The sequence below is a fragment of the Asparagus officinalis genome, chromosome 8 (genome assembly GCF_001876935.1).
Source record: "Asparagus officinalis chromosome 8, Aspof.V1, whole genome shotgun sequence".
NCBI classification, from domain to species: domain Eukaryota; kingdom Viridiplantae; phylum Streptophyta; class Magnoliopsida; order Asparagales; family Asparagaceae; genus Asparagus; species Asparagus officinalis.
The window spans coordinates 22849421-22868006 of NC_033801.1; the positions used below are offsets into that span (position 1 = coordinate 22849421).

General features: G+C 31.7%; 1 protein-coding gene across 1 annotated transcript; it reads left to right on the forward strand.

The window, feature by feature from the left end:
* Nucleotides 92-14960, forward strand: LOC109820235. The gene is made up of 4 exons (XM_020386357.1): nucleotides 92-241; nucleotides 349-425; nucleotides 12370-12562; nucleotides 14531-14960. The coding sequence occupies exons 2-4, from the start codon at nucleotides 357-359 to the stop codon at nucleotides 14659-14661; spliced, it is 393 nt and encodes a 130-aa protein (XP_020241946.1). The 5' UTR covers nucleotides 92-241; nucleotides 349-356; the 3' UTR covers nucleotides 14662-14960.

The following is an 18586-nucleotide window of genomic DNA, read 5'->3' on the forward strand; positions in this document are numbered from 1 at the left end:
AAACCTGCAAATACAAAAAACTCTAAGAACAATGTAAAAACACAAACAGCAATATGTCGAGGGTGCATATGAAAAACTCCTACTCACCAAAATTGTTTACAAAAAACTGGATTCCTTCTCTTTTTTCAATTTGGGGGAAATCGAATCGAACCTCTCCAATTTCCTCAGGTCCACCCTTGGAGCTTGATCAGCTTGTGATATTCGTCAATTTGGTTTTTTATCTTTCGATTTCCTCTTAAAGGTATAATTTTTTCGCTACTTAGATTTTCGAGGATATTTCCCGGGGTTTTTTTATCTTCTTTTGGTCGCTTTATTGGCGAAATTTGATAAACTTCATTCAAATTCTAGGGTTCCGCATGCGAAGGGTCGATATGAGCAAGGGGCGGCCCCCTGAGCCCTTGGATTTCTTCATCTGGACTGTTGAGGTACTTATTCGATCGGTGCTTTGGAGTGAAGTTTGTGATTTTAAAGAAAGACTTGTAAATTTCCCCTCTTTAATTTCTCTTTTTTCTTTGTTTGTTGATTTTGATTAGTAAATATCTTCCCTCATATTTGGATGTAGTCAAATTTGGACTAGGTTGAAAGAAGACTGTTTATCTGATTGAATAAAGTTACAGAGTTTGAAATTCACAAAAGAAGTCTCCCAAAGGAACTGCCACTAAGTTCTTGACTCCATTTTTTTAAAAACATTTTCTTGCATGAGGGATAGATTATAGTTCTTTTAGGATGTTAGTCCAACTTTGAAAGATTCATGAAGTTCATTTTGTTATGTTATTGCTATAGTCTGCAACATAAAGATTGGCTGTTTTATACGTGATTTATCATTAAGATTATAGCTCACCAAATTCTGAATAAGTGCTGCTTTAAAAGAATCTGATGCTAAAATGTTAGTATGTGCATTCTTAGTGACTTGAAAATGTTTCTGTTCCAAGATTTCATAAAGAAGCATTTTGCTGCATTTCAATTCTCTTCTTTAGATAGGAAGCTAGAAAGACGATGGTGGTGTCCGCATCCGATCTGCCTTTTACTTTCTGATTGACCTGTTTTAATTTAGGAAGTTGGTAGAGTTTATGTGGGAAACAGTCTTGGCATGAGAACGAACATCATAATATTTAAGGCAGTTAGGATGAGGGTGTCAAGTTGTATCACAGCGAGAACTAAGTGATGATGCCTCATGCCTGGTACTATGAGTCCTATGCATTTGTATTACTATTGTTGTAGTGTCCCTAAACCATTTTGATTTATCATGTGTGTCTGTTTTAAAAGAAACATAATTGAAAAACCTAATCTGAGGCAAAGTTTTGGAGTAAACTTTTTTGATGATAAATATCTCATAAGCATTTGTAAAGCATTTGGTACTTTATAAATGATGAAGACAAAACCTTCAACAAAGATATAGCCCAATGTATATCCATGAATCTCTTCTTCTGGCCTTTTCTTATAAATGTGGAAGAATGAAGAAAACCCAATATTTGGCAAATCTCATAGCTCTTAAAAAATAGAGGTGAGAAATACTTCAAGAGGATACTAATGTTGAAATAAATGTGAGAAAGAAAGATCATTGTTTGAGCTTGTTGCCTCTTTGTTTGAACATGCTTTGGTCCTGACTTCCATCCTACAGGCTATACCTAATATCTCAGGAATCTTCAAAGTTAAAAGTTCTTTTTTGCGTTAGATTACTGGTGAAACTTTGACTTACCTGGACAGAGACCCTACAACAATACCTTAATGACAATCCTAATTATCTCTCGGTGACATAGTTGTTCGTATACCCAACTTCATCCTTGTACTCATTTGGTTAAGTTTTTTATTCCGTTTCTTTGTTAATTTCTTGCATAAGGATGGAGCTGGTGCTTCAAATATTTTTGCTTTGAACTTCAAATGATCATTTAAAGTTAAACTATATTATTGTGCTAAAAAAAGATTGCTTGAGGATTATACATGTAATTTTTAGCCCATCAAATTAGAGTCGCCATCTACCAAGAAGTATTGTTAGAAAAGATATGAAGTTCAAATATTAGAATATATTAGCAGTCGTTGTCTGTCCCCAAGATTCAATAGCAAAGTATTTTGCAGAATTACTAATAACTTGCTTAGATTTGAAAAAAAAAAATTTATGCCAGGCAGTGGACAACTGATATTGTTTCGATAATGTTAGTAATCCCATTTGGCCATTTACTAGGCTAGTCACCTGTCAATGTATATATTAGTCAGTTGATAGAAAGCTATGGAGAAAATAAAGGCGTCTATAATAGTCTTGACAAGAGAAACCATATCATGATATACTATAGATGGTCCTCAGTCTATGTTACTGTGTCTGTGTTGCTCTCATATTTGTCTAATCTGGAAGAGGCGTGACTGGAAAATTTTACTTGAAGAGAAAAGTTTGGAGTATGAATATCATATTTGAGTAACTTTTAATGTTAACTTTGTTTTGAAGTTAACGGATTTATTACTTTTGATATTATGATGACAGAATTCTCACGAAAGATGGTCCAGTTGATTTCCATGAGTCTCTTTTGTGACTTCTTATAGACAATATTGAAGAATGAAGAGGGATGGAAACCAAGTAATTGAGGTATCCACAAAAACAAATATGGAAATAAGGATGATAAAAAGTAAGAAGAAAAAATTTGTCGTCTGAGCTTAGTTTCTCTTTGTCCACTGTCTTGTACTCAGATGAAAGAAGAAAAGGCATATTATATTACCATATATATATATATATATCAAAAAGTTCAAAAGTCATCTTCCTTAATAAAAAGTTATCGATATAATCAGTGATCACAAAAAAAAATGAGATGCAGTAGGTTCTTTCATATTATCGTTGGCTTAATGGCATAGTTGCGCGTTTCCCTGGACCCCTCTTTGAACCGTCATGCAGTTTCTGTGAACCGATTCTTAGTACATTTGCGAATTGCTTCCCTACGATACACGAATTAGTTCCCCAAAATTGGCGTACTGCTTATAAATATGAAACCCATTTAAGTGTATATTTTGCAAGACGCAATGCAATGTGCGCAATCGAGTAAAGGGAGGCACACAATAGTATATAAGAGTTAATGACATTACTGTAACTAGATACCTATGTTAATAAAATGTGAAATGGAGCCATGATCCCAACATGAACTATGTGAAAGAAAAACAAAACTAAAGAATGAACTTCACAAAGAATAAGCATTCAAATATTTTGTATGAAGAACATTGAAACGTATAATAAGCTTTCTAGTTTTTAGTTTTCTAATACACAGTTTTGAAAATGGAAATCTAAATTTTCTATGTGGCGAATTGCATAACCGAGTTCATGCCACGACCTGCTATGTACCACTGCTATGTGCCACATACAGTGTAACCATGCTTGCTGGGCATATACACTAAGTGTTGATACTATATTTAACCATTCGATATAATTTGTTGACTACAGTTTTTTTCCTATAACAGATGCCAGTTCCATAGAAACTTTTATATCAGTATTTGTAGAAAGAAAGCTAAGTTTGAAGTTTATTTGTTGTTTTCTTGGTATCAAGTTTATTGCATAAATCATCTCTTGGTATCAAGATTATTGCATAAATCAAGTTATGTTAACCTTTCTTGGGCATGAGATGTGGGTGTCAAATATTTGAATGTCCAGAAGTGGCAAAAGTGGACCTTCAAAAATGTAAAATTCATTATTATGTTTCTGTGCAAGGACTTTGCTCATTTACTAGGTGGCTCTTGATAAGATACTATTGGGCTTTTCCTTTTTCCTGTACCCCCCCCCCCGCCCCCGCCCTCCGCCGATCCAAAAAAACCAAACCACATACAAGATGAGAAGGAAAGAATACAAAAAAGAAAAAAGTCCGAAAAAGGGCAAAAGAACACAACCATCACATGCCCAGCTGGAAAAAAAGAGGCATTTATCTCATATGATCGAGAATTGACATCTTTCAAATTGGTCCTTACTTTGATAAGCCAAATTATTTAAAACTTTATTTCTATGATCAAGACTTGACATTTTCTGTATGAAATACCTCACATTAAATGAGAAGGATGATAATATCTTGACATATAAATTTGTGCATCTTTTGAGCATCCTTCAACTGTCTTGAAGTGTCATGAGATGTGCAAGTATCTGAAGCATCAAAAGATTGAAATATGAAGTGCCTTGTGATACTGGATCCTGTTTTTTGTGTGACAGGATATGGAAATAAAGTGGAGTTTAAAATGACAGGAGTTAATATAATAATGAAAGCAACATGAAAGTTGATTTTTCTATTTGATACTTCTCAGATTGAAGATGGGATTCAATGACAGAAGCGGCAGACCAACGACAAGAAACTCTGTTGTTTCTGAATCTTTTTTTTCTTTGTGGGACACTTTCTCCTTCACTTAACAACTATAATATCCTACTATCCTTGCTTAACTTCTGTCCATATAGCTCGACTTCTACTCCTCGCCACTCTAGAACTATCCCTATACTATCTCTTAAGTATTGCTTTCCTTGATCCCCATTGCTCATGAGGATCCCTGCGCTACTCCTTGGTCATCTCCACTTTTTAATAAATATCATATCCTTTTGTTCTTACCTAATCCATGCCTATAAATGTCTACTTCTTTTGTTTACCACTCTACGAACTATCCCTATCACTTCTCCATCTCCTTTTATTCGCATTGTTCATGGGAATCCATCCATCACTCCCTTCATAATCCAGCGTCAAATAGGCATTAAATATGTATAAGAGAATACATGCATATTAAATTTAAGTTTGTATTAACAGGATCCATGCTTTACTTCATTGATATTCAGTAAAGATCCCCAATAACTATTGTGATCTTTAGAGAATGAGTACGTTTATGACAGATAAAACATCCACTGGTAACTCTTCTTTTACATGAGCTTGTACATAATGTTATCCTAATTGTCTAGGTGCATGCCTTCTCAGGGGAAGGAAAAAAAGAAAAATCAAGAGAGGGAAATGGGTCTCAAGAAATTGATGTTTCCAACTGTTTTGAGGAAACATTTTTAATATGAAATACTCAGATTCTAACATATTCTGTTGCATTGGACAAATGATCTAATTTAAAATGATTGGTTTACATGGATTGTGCTGCTTAGGTAAGAGACCTTTATATACATATGGGGTGAGTTAAAAAATGAATCCAATACCTGTACATTTGTTGAGTGGTGATTGATATTGAAAATTGCAGACATAATCCTACAACACTATATTTCTCGTGTTTTTCTTGAGTCTTACCATCAATTGATTCCTCTCAGATACTTCCAAATATTACTGGTTTATGTACCTATTAAAATGTGCGTATAAGGAAGGCATATATAAAGATGAAAATCAGGACCTTGTTAGCAAGGCCTGTTGTTATATCCAGTGGCGGATCCAGAAAATTTTTCCTGGTGGTGGACAATAAGTATCCATTTACCTAAAACTAAATATAATATTATAAAACTATAGTTCCTGATGAATAAGCACTTGGTGTTTTTTTCGGTTTCTAGCAAGGTTTTAAATGTCGGCCGACATGTCCGACATGCCGGCCGACATATCGGTTTGAGGGCTTGACCGACACGACATGGACGTTTTCAACTCGTATGTCGGTTTTCAGGGTCAAATCGAAAATATCAGGGTTATATCGGGCATATTGGCCTATTTTTTAGCTTTGAAAATCGGCCGATATGGTACTTTTTTTTTAAGATCTGTTTTTTGTTATCGAATTTGGGTTTAGTGATAAATACCCAAACCCGTTTGACCCGTTCTCAAGTTTAAGTGTTTCTTATGAACCCGATAGAAAGAATTTATGAACCCAAATCCATATATTATTTACTTTTTTATATGTTTAGTCTATAGAATTTATAAAGTATGCTTATATTGAATTTATGAATGCTTAGATTATATTAGGACATGATATTATACATATATGCACTACCCGATATGGCAATCCGATATTTAGTCAATGTCCCCCGATATATCCCCGATTTTCGCTATCCGATATGGATTTCAGCCATCCGACATGAACCCGACATCCGACATTTAAAACCTTGGTTTCTAGTGTTGTAATTTTGAGCTTTTAATGTTTGAGCTCATTTCACTTGATTGTTAGAAATTTAAATGGGCTTATACTTTATAAGCTAATTCAAATTCCTACTAACAAGTGTTATAAGATAGATTGGGGTGCAATTTTTAAAACTTTTTTTTGGGGGGTTGGGGGGGGCAAGATCATAAATTTTATAAGCTTTACATGCAATTGGTAAAATTTAGGGGTGCAATTGCAGCCGTAGACCTATATTTGCATCTGCCCCTGGTTGTATCTATATTATTCATTTTTTTTTACTATAATTTTCTTTTAGTAGAATGATAATGTGACATCTTATAAGAGTATTTTACCTATATACCCCTCTGATACATCCTGTTTGCATATTTACTCTCCAAATCTAACTATTTACTAATTACTCATGCATTCCCTATGTTGAACCAAAATACCCCTATCATTGCACTCTGTTAGTTTTCAAATATAGTAGTGAAAATGACAATTTTACCCTTTCTCTCTAACTCTCTCCTAATCTTAACTCTACCCACACCAGCGAATTCCCTGCTCATCGTCTTTCCCCTTCCTGCCCCCTCATCTCCACCACTTTTTGATCAATGCATCGCTAACAAACCACCTCATCGATCTCCCTCCCAATCTTACTTAATTAAGTTAATTAGGAGTAGATTAATCATAATTTCAAAGTTCTAATTATTTTAATAGAAAATTTAGGAATACATTGCCACACAGTTTATGTTTTTGACAGTAAATCTAGGAGGGTAGATTACTTCAATCTCATTGAATGTGGTGGCAAATTAGCAAATCGTCAGAGTTAGAGGGTAAACCTGCAAATAGGATAGATTTACTTAATTAAGTTAATGAGAGGAAGATTAGTCATAATTTTAAAATTCTAATTGTTATCATACTCCATTTAAAAGCACGAGTTCGAGAAAATCTTTCGGTAGATAAAAATATCCTTGGAATTTAAATATTATTCTATTAAGTAAGAGTAAGTTGATAAATTGATGAATTCTTATTGGATATACATAGTATGGAGATAATGATACAATTTAAATTGAAATATAAATTTAAATAAGATTATTAAATACCAAATTTATAAATATCTACAAAATGAAGGGCGTATATGCAAAAACCAAATAAATTAATGAGACAAATAATGTCTACTTCAAATGTCAAACCCGGGAACAACGTAGACCTACAATTGTACATAATGTGGATGTGATATTTACAAAATCCACCAAACAAATTAAACAGACAAAAATCATTCTTAAAATTATAAAAAACAAAAATTAAGGAAAATAAAAAATCATACTCCCTTTAAAAGCACGAGTTCGAAAAAATCTTTCGGTAGACAAAAATATCATTGGAATTCAAATATTATTTTATTAAGTAAGAGTAAGTTGATAAATTGATGAATTCTTATTGGATATACATAGTATGAAGATAAGGATACAATTTAAATTGAAATATAAATCTAAATAAAATTATTAAATACCAAATTTATAAATGTCTACAAAATAAAGGGCGTATATGTAAAAAACAAATAAATTAATGAGACAAATAATGTCCCCTAAAGGTCGAACCTGGGAACAACGTAGACCTACAAATGTACATAATGTGGATGAGATATTTACAAAACCCACCAAACAAATTAAAAAGACAAAAGTTATTTTCAAAATTATAAAAAAGAAAAATTAAGAATAATAAAAAATCATACTCCCTTTAAAAGCACGAGTTCAGGAAAAGCTTTCCATAGTCAAGATTACACTGTACTATTTTAAATATTTAATTTAAATTATAATATATACTAATCATACTTATATCCTATCCTAAAACCCCAAAAACTATCTATAGCTCAACAATTTAAATAATATTAATAAAATATATGAAACATCTCCGTACTATCAGTTTATTACATGAAGTATTACAAAAAAAAACCAAAAAGTTTTGAAAATTAGACAAAATACTCTCAAAAGTTTAAAATTACACAAAGTAAAAAGCTAAAAATTTAGAACTTGGCAAAGAAAAGAGTAATTGTGTGATATTTTTTCATTAAGATATATAAATATTTATAATTTAAGGTTTACTATCACTTTTTAGAATCTGAAAATAGTCAAGTTGATACTGGTAAAAAATAGTAATAATAACAGATAAAAAATATCCAGTTAAATAATAAAAATTTAAAAATATATATGATAGATTAAAATTAATGTTATTGTATAAATTAAAGTAACTGCATATAATTTTACCAAAATGTTAGAACACCAAAAATACATAAGTATCATTAATTGATAGAAGACTAAATCACAAAAAACTGATAAACATTAATTGATAGAAGACTAAATCACAAAAAACTGATAAAAGACTATAATATAATAGCTTAACATTAATTGATTATAATTTATAAATATTGATCAAAACTGATAAAAGACTATAATATAATAGCTTAACATTAATTGATTATAATTTATAAATATTGATCTCTATTGGTAATAATATTTATTAGGTAAAATATTATAAAGATTTATGTACGGAGAACTATTAGAAAATTTAGAGATATCCTTCAAAAGAATCAAGCGGTTTTCATTTCAAATGAAATTCGGAACGTCCATGAATCACTTCATTTAACACTAACATAAGTTATATTTATCAAAGAAACACCGACTGAATACCCCCTGAAGAATATATTGAACTAACATAAGTTATATTTATCAAAGAAACACCGACTGAATACCCCCTGAAGAATATATTGAACAACTTTGTGCTCATCAAAGAAACATTCTTCATAGAAGAGAATACCCCCTGAAGAATATATTGAACAACTTTGTGCTCATCAAAGAAACATTCTTCATAGAAGATAAAATAAAAATTACTATACTTTGCGTGAGCAAAAAATATGAAATCAGCCCTTTTCTTTTTCTTATATAGTATCACGACCCTGCGTGTGATTTCATTTAGGGGTATGACTACTAACGTATGATCAATTCTTAAAGACATTATCAAAGATAATGATGTAATAGCACTATTAGAATTCAAGATCTCTAAGTATGAAAGTAGTATATTTCATTAGTAAAATTCTTATTAAATGTCACTAAATATAAAATTCACCTTATATCTGTCTCAAATTTATAGAGGAGATATGCATGTCATCGTAAATTGCGTCAATAATATATATTAATCCAAATATACAACTTACTGAAGAAATAAGAGAATACTAAGTAAACCAAACAAACGTCCATATAACACCGTATAGAAAAAAAATATTACTTTTTAAAGCTAATATGCAGCGCTCTTTTAGAGTAAGCTGTCAAGACAAAAGCATCTTCATTAAGGCTCTTTATAAATGCAACAAAATTTTAAATTACTAATATATACAATCATTATAACATTTGAAAGAGGTATGATCTTAGAAACCTACTCTAAAATTCATACAATTAAATCTAAGAATAATTTATCAATATACAGACACTATCGCACCTTTAAGGCAACAATAACTATCATTTATAATAGAGTTGAGCAGTGTTTTTACATGTTTTTATGTTTGTAAAGGCTGCAATAAGAAAGTGGATAAAGATATTAATAATAAGTGTCCAGATGATAAATGTTGTAGAATCGTCGATGATTTAGTACCAAGGTTAAGTGATATCCCTTCTTGAAATAAATATATCAAAATTAAATATTAATATTATAATCTAAAGCTAATTTACATTGAAAATTTAATGTATTTAGTTCAAATCCTCATGGAAAATGACACAGACAAAGCAAATGTAACATTATGACAGCAAAAATTCTTATTGGATGCATAATAAAAGAATTCATTGCAGAGAAAAAAGAGGTAGCTCCTAACCTTATTTAAGTAATAAATTATAAGCATAAAAATTTCATATATATGAAATTAACATTTATTCTTATTGAAATAGGAAAAAATCAAAGTCCGTATTGTCAGAAGTTTGTGTTGAATATAAGAAATATATTCAACTTCTTTGTGAATTTAGACGAGAAGACAAAAGATGTATGAGCCCAAGGAAAGATAACATGCTCCAGTCTCATATCAAAATTGATGTAGACGATGAAGACACTACTACTCTAGAATTGGCTAGGAAAAAGGTAAAGATGAAGAAGGATTGATCTCGACTCGATAAAAAATAAAATAGAAGTAACAAAAGATAATGTTTTGTGAATTATTATAGAATAGTTTTATTTTTTAGTAAAGTTCGGAAACTTTAGAAGAGATTTTCATAAACTATTTTAGTACTTTCATATGTATATGTGGATGTTTTTATCATATAAAAGTGTACTAGAGTTAGCATTAATCTTCAGTTTATGATTTTTTATTAACCATTTTTTGTCATTTTAGCCCATTTTAAATCAATCATCTTGGCTCGTTGCCTTTATTATTCATCTTCCTTTTATAATGTTATTTTTTAAGTGTTTTCACTTTCATAACACTACTTCCTCAGGTCAAAGCTCGGTTTCATGCCGATCCAAATGAAATAAAAATTTAAATTGGCTTTAGATTATATTTATCTCATGACAATTCAACTATCAACATAAAAATTTAAACTGGATGTAGCCTATTCAAACAAACATCAAATAAATAAATAATTAAAGTGTAATCGAGGAACAAATTTTAGTAGAAAATAAACCAAAAATACTTAATCAAAGTGAGCAAAAATTATTATCAAAGAGTAACCGAGGAATAAATTTTAGTAAGAAAATAAACCAAAAATACCTAATCACAGTATATAACCACGTGCATTGCACGTGCATAAAATCTAGTAACAGGAAATATACAAATACAGTCATGCACAGTTATACTAGGTATATTCTCTATAGAAATTTTGAGGGGTAGATTATTCCGAGCTTAGGGAATGTAGGGGTCAATTTGCAACTAGTCAGATTTAGATGGTAAACCGGCAAATGTTTTTTTGTTTGGGTGGGTTTGTTTGTTTGAGGGGGGGGGGGCATATAGGCAATCAAAACCCTATTTTAAAGTACCGTAACTGTAAGTCTCGAAATTGATCATTGACCCCCTATCCAGTGTTTTAAATATCGGCCGCCATGTCGGACATGGCGGGCGATATTGCGGATTCGGAGCCTAGCCGCCACGAAATTGTTGAATTTAATGCGTATGGTGTTTTTGATGTCATGTCGGGGACATGTCGGAAAATAGCGGATATATCGGGCGACATTTCGGCCATCAAATATCGGCCAAAATTCAGAAATATCGGTTTCACATTGACATGTTGAAATCATATGATTTGCAATATCTTTCACCTTCTATTTATGTAAAGTTTCACATTGTTTCCCATCCACTACCCATATGGGTGCTACATGTAGGTTTTAATTACTTGTTATTGCATGTGTTTTCTTTATAATGGAAGGCTATAAGAACACATGAATTTATTTGTATTAGTTGCACATATACTTCGGTTTTACTAGTTTCTTGTTTGGAGAAATGACAGATATATAATAAAAATCCTGCAATTGTTAGTCGATGCAGTTAAGTAGTTTAGAATAGCAATGACGAGTTTAATTTTCAATTTCAGTAGAATTTTCTTTTTTTTCCTACTAGTATAATGCACGCGCTTTGTATGTGAACATTTTTTTTTGTAATCTTTTTCTTTGAGTGTAAAATTATGAAGTGACTTTTATAATAACATAAATTCTTAAATTGAACAATTAATAAATCTTTACATTAATAAATAAAGTTGTGTATAAAGAATTGTATTAGTAATTTTTATATTCTGGATAATTATTATACTTTAATAAGAATTGTCTAAACATATGCAGTTAAGCTGTTCTAGTGTCTATTTGGTTTTCTATGCAAAAGCAAAAACTTGGTGGTTGCTTGTGAAAATGAAGACCTTCTCATATGTACTTTTTCATATGTTTAGACAATATAATTATCAAGTATGTGAAGATTCCATTTATGATATTATATCAACCTATCCGATATGACAATCCGATATTTTTTTCATGTCCCCCGATATATCTCCGATTTTCGCTATCCGACATGAATTTTGGCCGAGCGACATGAACCCGACATCCGATATTTAAAACCTTGCCCCTATCTGATGATATGTACCGGTAGGCTTTGCTGCTTTGGAATGAAATGCATAGTCCAAGATGCTTTGAAAAAAAATTAGATTATAAACCTTGGAAAGTCTCCTCATGGAATGAAACTCATCTAACCTGACTACGCACGTAACACATCCGGCTGATGTTGAACAGCGATTTTTTATGTCAATTTGCATAGAACAACTTATGATAAAAAAAAGAACTAGAAATTTTTGAGTCCACTCCTTGTCACTGACAGTTTGACTATGATTTCAGGATGTTGGTTTGTGGCTGGAAGAAATAAATCTTGGTAGTTACCGCCAGGTTTTTGAAGATAATGGTGTCAATGGAGAATACTTGGAGAGCTTATCCATGTTCACAACAGAACAAATCCTTCGGTTTATAAGGCGATGCCACATGAAGTGGGGGGATTTTATCACTCTTTGCAAGGAGCTAAGACGCATCAAAGGTTTATGTCCTTTTCTGGTTTAAGTACTTATATTATCATTTGTTTACATTATTGCATATTGTTAGAATTTTGTTCTCCCAATATCACATGGTTAGCCATTAGTAGATTTGAGAATTTGTTCAGACAGCACCTCTTAGTTGGGATGCAATAGAGGATTTGCATTATCATGCCATTTGTTTAGCTATCAGTTGGAGTTGATTTACCATTCAGCAAATACAATTTAGTTGAGGTACATTTCATAAATTCCAAGAGACATCTGCATGAGTACATATATGAAAAAAATATCATTGTAGATATTAAATAGACAATAGGGAAGAGTTGTATACTAATATGTTTTGCTATAACTTTAGTCAGACATATACCTTTCCTTCTCAGCTTTATCCTTATATTGCCTGAAGGTACTCTTCCTGGCCTGGCAACTTGAGATATACTTCCCATTCAAGTAAAGCCCAGCATCAGGTTGATGCTCCCAAACTGCAAACTAATTATTTCAGGCATATGTTTAGTTACTAGTTTTATTGGATGGTGATCTCTGCCAACTTGGTGTATCTCTGAATGGTTTCTCATCAGGTTAAATGACCAAAAAGTATTCAGAAAGTGTGCGAGCATACGCTTTAAATCTTGATGTATACATGATATGAACTATTCTATTCAAAACTATAGCTAGTTTTGATCCGAATCTATATTCAACCCAGCTTCAATCAAGTATTATTCACCCTGTCTATCTTTGCTCTTAGGGAAATTGATACAACTTGATATTAGATCTATCTGGTTGGCTGGGTTCACCCATTCAAGTGCATCCCTTTATGGACCTAGTTGGTGGAGGATTTAAGAAGAAACTCCCCTCCATGAGTATTATTATTTTTTAGTATCTTTATTTTTTTTGGCTTCACGCATTACTTGCCCCCTGAACTATTAACTTTGTCCCCACATACCCCGTGAACTGTTTTTAGTCTCATTGTACCCTTGAAATTTAAATTTGTTCATGTCTAACCCCCTGAACTGTTTTAAGTCTCACTTTACGCTCTTAGCTATCACTTGCGGTTGCGGGACCTAGTTATCACCTTATACTCTAAACTATCACTTTTCTTTATGGGTATTTAAATCAAATTATGAGAGGAAAGTGATAGTTTAGGGGGTAAGTTGGGATTGAAAATAGTTCAAGGGTAAACAACAATGAATTTAATAATATAGGGGGCATGATGAGACCAAAAATAGTTCTAGGAGTATCAAGGCAAGTTAATAATTCAGGGGCTAAGGTGGGACTGAAAAAGTTGAGAGGTAAACAACAATGAATTCACTAATTCTGGGGGTAAGATGGGACTAAAAATAGTTCAAGGAGTATGACGGAAAGTTAATAGTTTAGGCAATAGGGCCTGGGGCCTTATTTTCTAAAAATCTACTAACAAAGGTGATTATAGATATGCATTGTTCTGTTCTCTTCTTTTGTGGGTAATCACTTTAAGAGCTAACTAGATAGTTCAAAATAATCAAAACAATATAAAGAAGGGCATCAGTTTATTCATTCTAGGGCAAGTAAATCTACTCCTCCATACTTATAGGATAGGAGGATCCAAAGATTCACTATTCATGCCACATTAAACAATATAGTGTATTACTGTAGCATTACTATTGTAGTACAAACAGAATACTGTAGCATTTTAAAAGATGCACTAGCACTTAAAAAAGAATTGCTGTAGCAAAAATAAAAAAAGGGTCTGTGCTTTGCACGGGGTGCACACTAGTAACTTTTATTGAGAACAGAAATTTACTTTGTTACAAGCGAACCAGTTCAAAATCAACTTTGTCATACCTTCGATTTGCAGTTGTCTATTTATTTTATCTGATAACTTACATCTGGATATACTTGTGGTGGTTTTTGGGTTATAGAATTGCTGTCAAATTCCTAACCCCCACGTTGACATAAAGCATTAAGTTTACTCAATTATTATGGTATGTATTTTACAGTTGCATGCCTGAAAGGGGAGCAAGAAGTTCGCAGGCCTTGGTGGGCCCCCTCGTGTTTGTCGGTGGTGTTTGTAAGGGTTGCCAAGCGTAATAGGCAATCGCGGGTCGTCTCCTTGAAGCTGGAACCCTGATTCCTCTTTTAAGGGCGATAAAAATGATAATGTACCTATTTCAAGATTCCTCTTTTTCCTTTATTCATTCCTTTTAAAATATTTAATGCGAAAACTTGTAGAATTGCCAAGTTGATGTTTGCTATAGGATATATGGGATGGTTATATGTTTTCAGAAAGCGGGTTGCTTGTGATGTATCCAGATTCCATGTTTTGTCCTTTTGTTTTTCTTATTGTCGTTTTGCTGTATCTGTTTGCTCTTTTGTAAATGAGATACGAAGTTAGGAGTGTAGCTGGATTATCACAAAACCTTTTTGATACTAACCCTTCCTCCTCCTCTCTCTTTTTATCTGTTTTTTGAGTTGAAATGCGTGATTGATGTTATTTGTGTCCTGTGATATAAGACCGTGTGAATCGTTATGAGATTTCATGGTGCATATTTGCTTGTAATTATCTCTGCGTTTGTTGGTCAATATCTGGGTGATGAGTGAAAGGGAACGGGAAAACAGATACTCTTCTTTTGTGTGATAGCCGTGTTTTATCAACGTTGAGATGATGATGTTCTTTTATCGTAATTCGTCTGAACTCAGATTACATAGCAAGCGCGCATAGGGATGAAAGGCGTATTTGTGTTATACACACACACAAATGGATTATAGATATACCTACTGGAAAGACAATGGAATTAATAGATATAATGCCTAGAAGAAAGATTAGTATAATTTGTTTATAGAAAACTAAATGGATAGGTGAAAAATCTAGAGAAATTGAAAAGATGGAATGTAAACTTTGGCACTCGGGAAAAGAAAAGAATAGAAATGGAGTGGGAGCACTTGTAGATAACATAATAAAAGATAATATTTTACATGTTAAAAATTATTTTGAGAGTAGAGGTTATTAATATTTAGCGCTTACGCTCCACAAGTAGGGTTGCTCGAGAATACTAAAAGAGATTTTTGGGATAAGTTAGATGAATTGATTCAAGGAATTCCATTACTAGAAAAATTATTTATAAGGGGAGGCTGTAATAGGCATGTAGGCAAGGATAATAATGGATATGAGAGGATAAACGGAGGGTTTGGACATGGAATTAAGAACGACATGAGAGAATTAATTTTAAAGTTTGCAACAAGTTTGCAACATCATATGATTTGATAATAGTAAATACACATTTAGAAAAAGGGATGAACACTTAATCTAATCTAATCTAATCTAATACTATTATAAAAGTGTGTTGTCATGTTAAAATATTTCTTCCAAAAATACCCTCCAAACCACATACATGCATACATCTCTAGCACATCCATACATGCATACATTAAGATATACATACTTAATTTTTCATAACCTCCCTATTTATTAGCATCAAATTTTCATTTAACCACCCACTAATAACATTCCCCCACTAAGTCGACATTACACACTAATAATGAAAAACGTTACAACTATTCATCTTTCATAAATCACTATAAATTACTATTATAACATTCCCCCACTAAGTCTTGACATTACATACTAATAATGAAAAACGTTACAACTATTCATCTTTCATAAATCACTATAAATTACTATAGAATCTTATCAAATTTCTCTAACCAATATTTTAACTTTTAATCAAAATTTATTCATATTGAAAAGTAAGGAGACACAACTACAACACTTATAAACCGTAAAAAGTGTGAGTGTGTCAATGGTAACATCACTGGTGGAGTACAATCGAATTGAATGAGGAGATGGTAATGAAAGCATCGGTGTAACAATTTAGAGAGCAGAGAAAAAACTGGTGAATGCGATAAAGAAGGTGATCCTGTATTTTATCAAAATCTGTAGCTATTTCAGTCATAAACTAAGTGGTTTTCCCCTTCTATCTTCGTATATGTTTTTGCCTTAGCATGTAAATTGGTTTCCAACTCCTATGCATGTTTGTAAATATGCTAAATTGTTTGTATAGTTTGGTTGAATCCATTAATGCATTATGCTTATTCTCGGGATAAAGAAAGCTTTGTCCATGACAATGCATTATAAGTGTAATTGCTTTCACTCTATATGTGTAAAGGATTAATTTTTGATTTATGGTCACTAAGGTAATGCATTAATATTATTGGGTTATAAATGACAAATAGAAAGTGCAGGAAGATCAATTTAGAAAATGATATAGTTAGTTGGTCCTGAGGATGTTATAGAATGGATTACTACTACAATTTTAAGAGTATTATGAATTTTCTGCTATTAATTATTAATTTTCTACTATTAATCTACTAGTTGAGTATAATAGTTAATGTATGATAATTATAATATATATTGATATCACATTAATATATAATATTTATATGAATTATTAACTATGTGCAAGTATCAAATATAATATGAGTAAAAAGTTATTTATTTACCAATTCAAATAAGTAAATATATAACATAACATTACAGTAATATGAAAAGTCGTCAACTTTTCATTATTCCATTGTCTTCTTAACCCCCCCCCCCCCCCCCCCCCCNNCCTTCAATAAGGAACACATTCATGAAGGGTTACCTATTTCTCCATTAACCATCTGTAAATTGCATTATTATAACAAATAGGGAAAATTATACATAATTCCCTCTTCTATATCTTGAGTTTCACTAAATCCTCCTCAATATACTAGTACTTAATACCCTTGAAATACAATTTTAGAGATATAAATTGCAAGTATCAAATAGAAATTGGAGGACTCTAAGAGCTAATAATAAACTAGAGAAGGTTTAATAATTTCTATAAAGATAATTTCTAGAAAGATAATTTCAAAATGACATTCCTCTCTCTCATGTAAATATACTTGAGCTTCTTGCTTTACAAGTAGTTTATATTTTATAATAGAAAAATATTTAAGCTAATTTTCTATGCAGAGAGTTATTGTTTTCGATAAAAATAACTTATTCATGACCTCCTACAAATCTATGCAGAGAGTTATTGTTTTCGATAAAAATAACTTATTCATGACCTCCTACAAATATACCCATTTAATCTTTATGCATTAAGTCGTTTTCGATAAAAATAACTTATTCATGACCTCCTACAAATATACCCATTTAATCTTTATGCATTAAGTCTTATTTCATTGAATAAATATTAATTCTTTATTAATTACTATAATATCTTAATAACTATTCACTTCCTAACCTAATAGAACCAAAAGAATTCCAAAAAATTGATCAACAAGTGTGCCTACGTGCAACGCACGTACACGATACTAGTAATCTTTAAAAGTGGATCTGATAGTAGTCAAATAGACTCTTTTCTTACTAGAAAGGTGGATAGATTAACATGCAAAAATTATAAAATTATAATCGGAGAAAGTTTAGCTACACAACATAGGTTGATGGTATTAGACTTTTCTATTAAAAAGTGGAGTAGGAAAATTAGTATGAACAAAAAATTAAGAATTAAATGGTGGAACTTAAAAGGAAAGAACTTAAAACTTTTTAAAGATAAGATGATGAAAAAAGATATTTAGAATATAAATAATGAGACTAATATTATGTGAAATAATGTGTCCTCTTGTGTTAAGAAGGTGGCTAAGGATATTCTACGAGAATCCAAGGGTTGTAGGTTAGATAGTAAGAAGAGTTGGTGGTGGAATGAAAAAGTACAAAAAACGACCAGGGAGAAGAAAACACTATATAAAATTGGTAAAAATGTAGGAGCAAGAAAAACTTTGAGAAATATAAGTTAACAAGGTAAGAAGCAAAAGATCGGTTAATGAGCCTAAATACAAGGCTTATGAATTTTTTTATAAGAAGTTAGAATATCAAAAAACGACCAGGGAGAAGAAAACACTATATAAAATTGGTAAAAATGTAGGAGCAAGAAAAACTTTGAGAAATATAAGTTAACAAGGTAAGAAGCAAAAGATCGGTTAATGAGCCTAAATACAAGGCTTATGAATTTTTTTATAAGAAGTTAGAATAT

Bases quoted from the DNA above. Each gene is read 5' to 3' on its own strand.
- LOC109820235 (XM_020386357.1), top strand. From the start codon at position 357: ATGCGAAGGGTCGATATGAGCAAGGGGCGGCCCCCTGAGCCCTTGGAT. The intron at 426-12,369 runs GTACTTATTCGA...CTATGATTTCAG, and splicing joins TCTTCATCTGGACTGTTGAG to GATGTTGGTTTGTGGCTGGA. The intron at 12,563-14,530 runs GTTTATGTCCTT...TGTATTTTACAG, and splicing joins GGAGCTAAGACGCATCAAAG to TTGCATGCCTGAAAGGGGAG.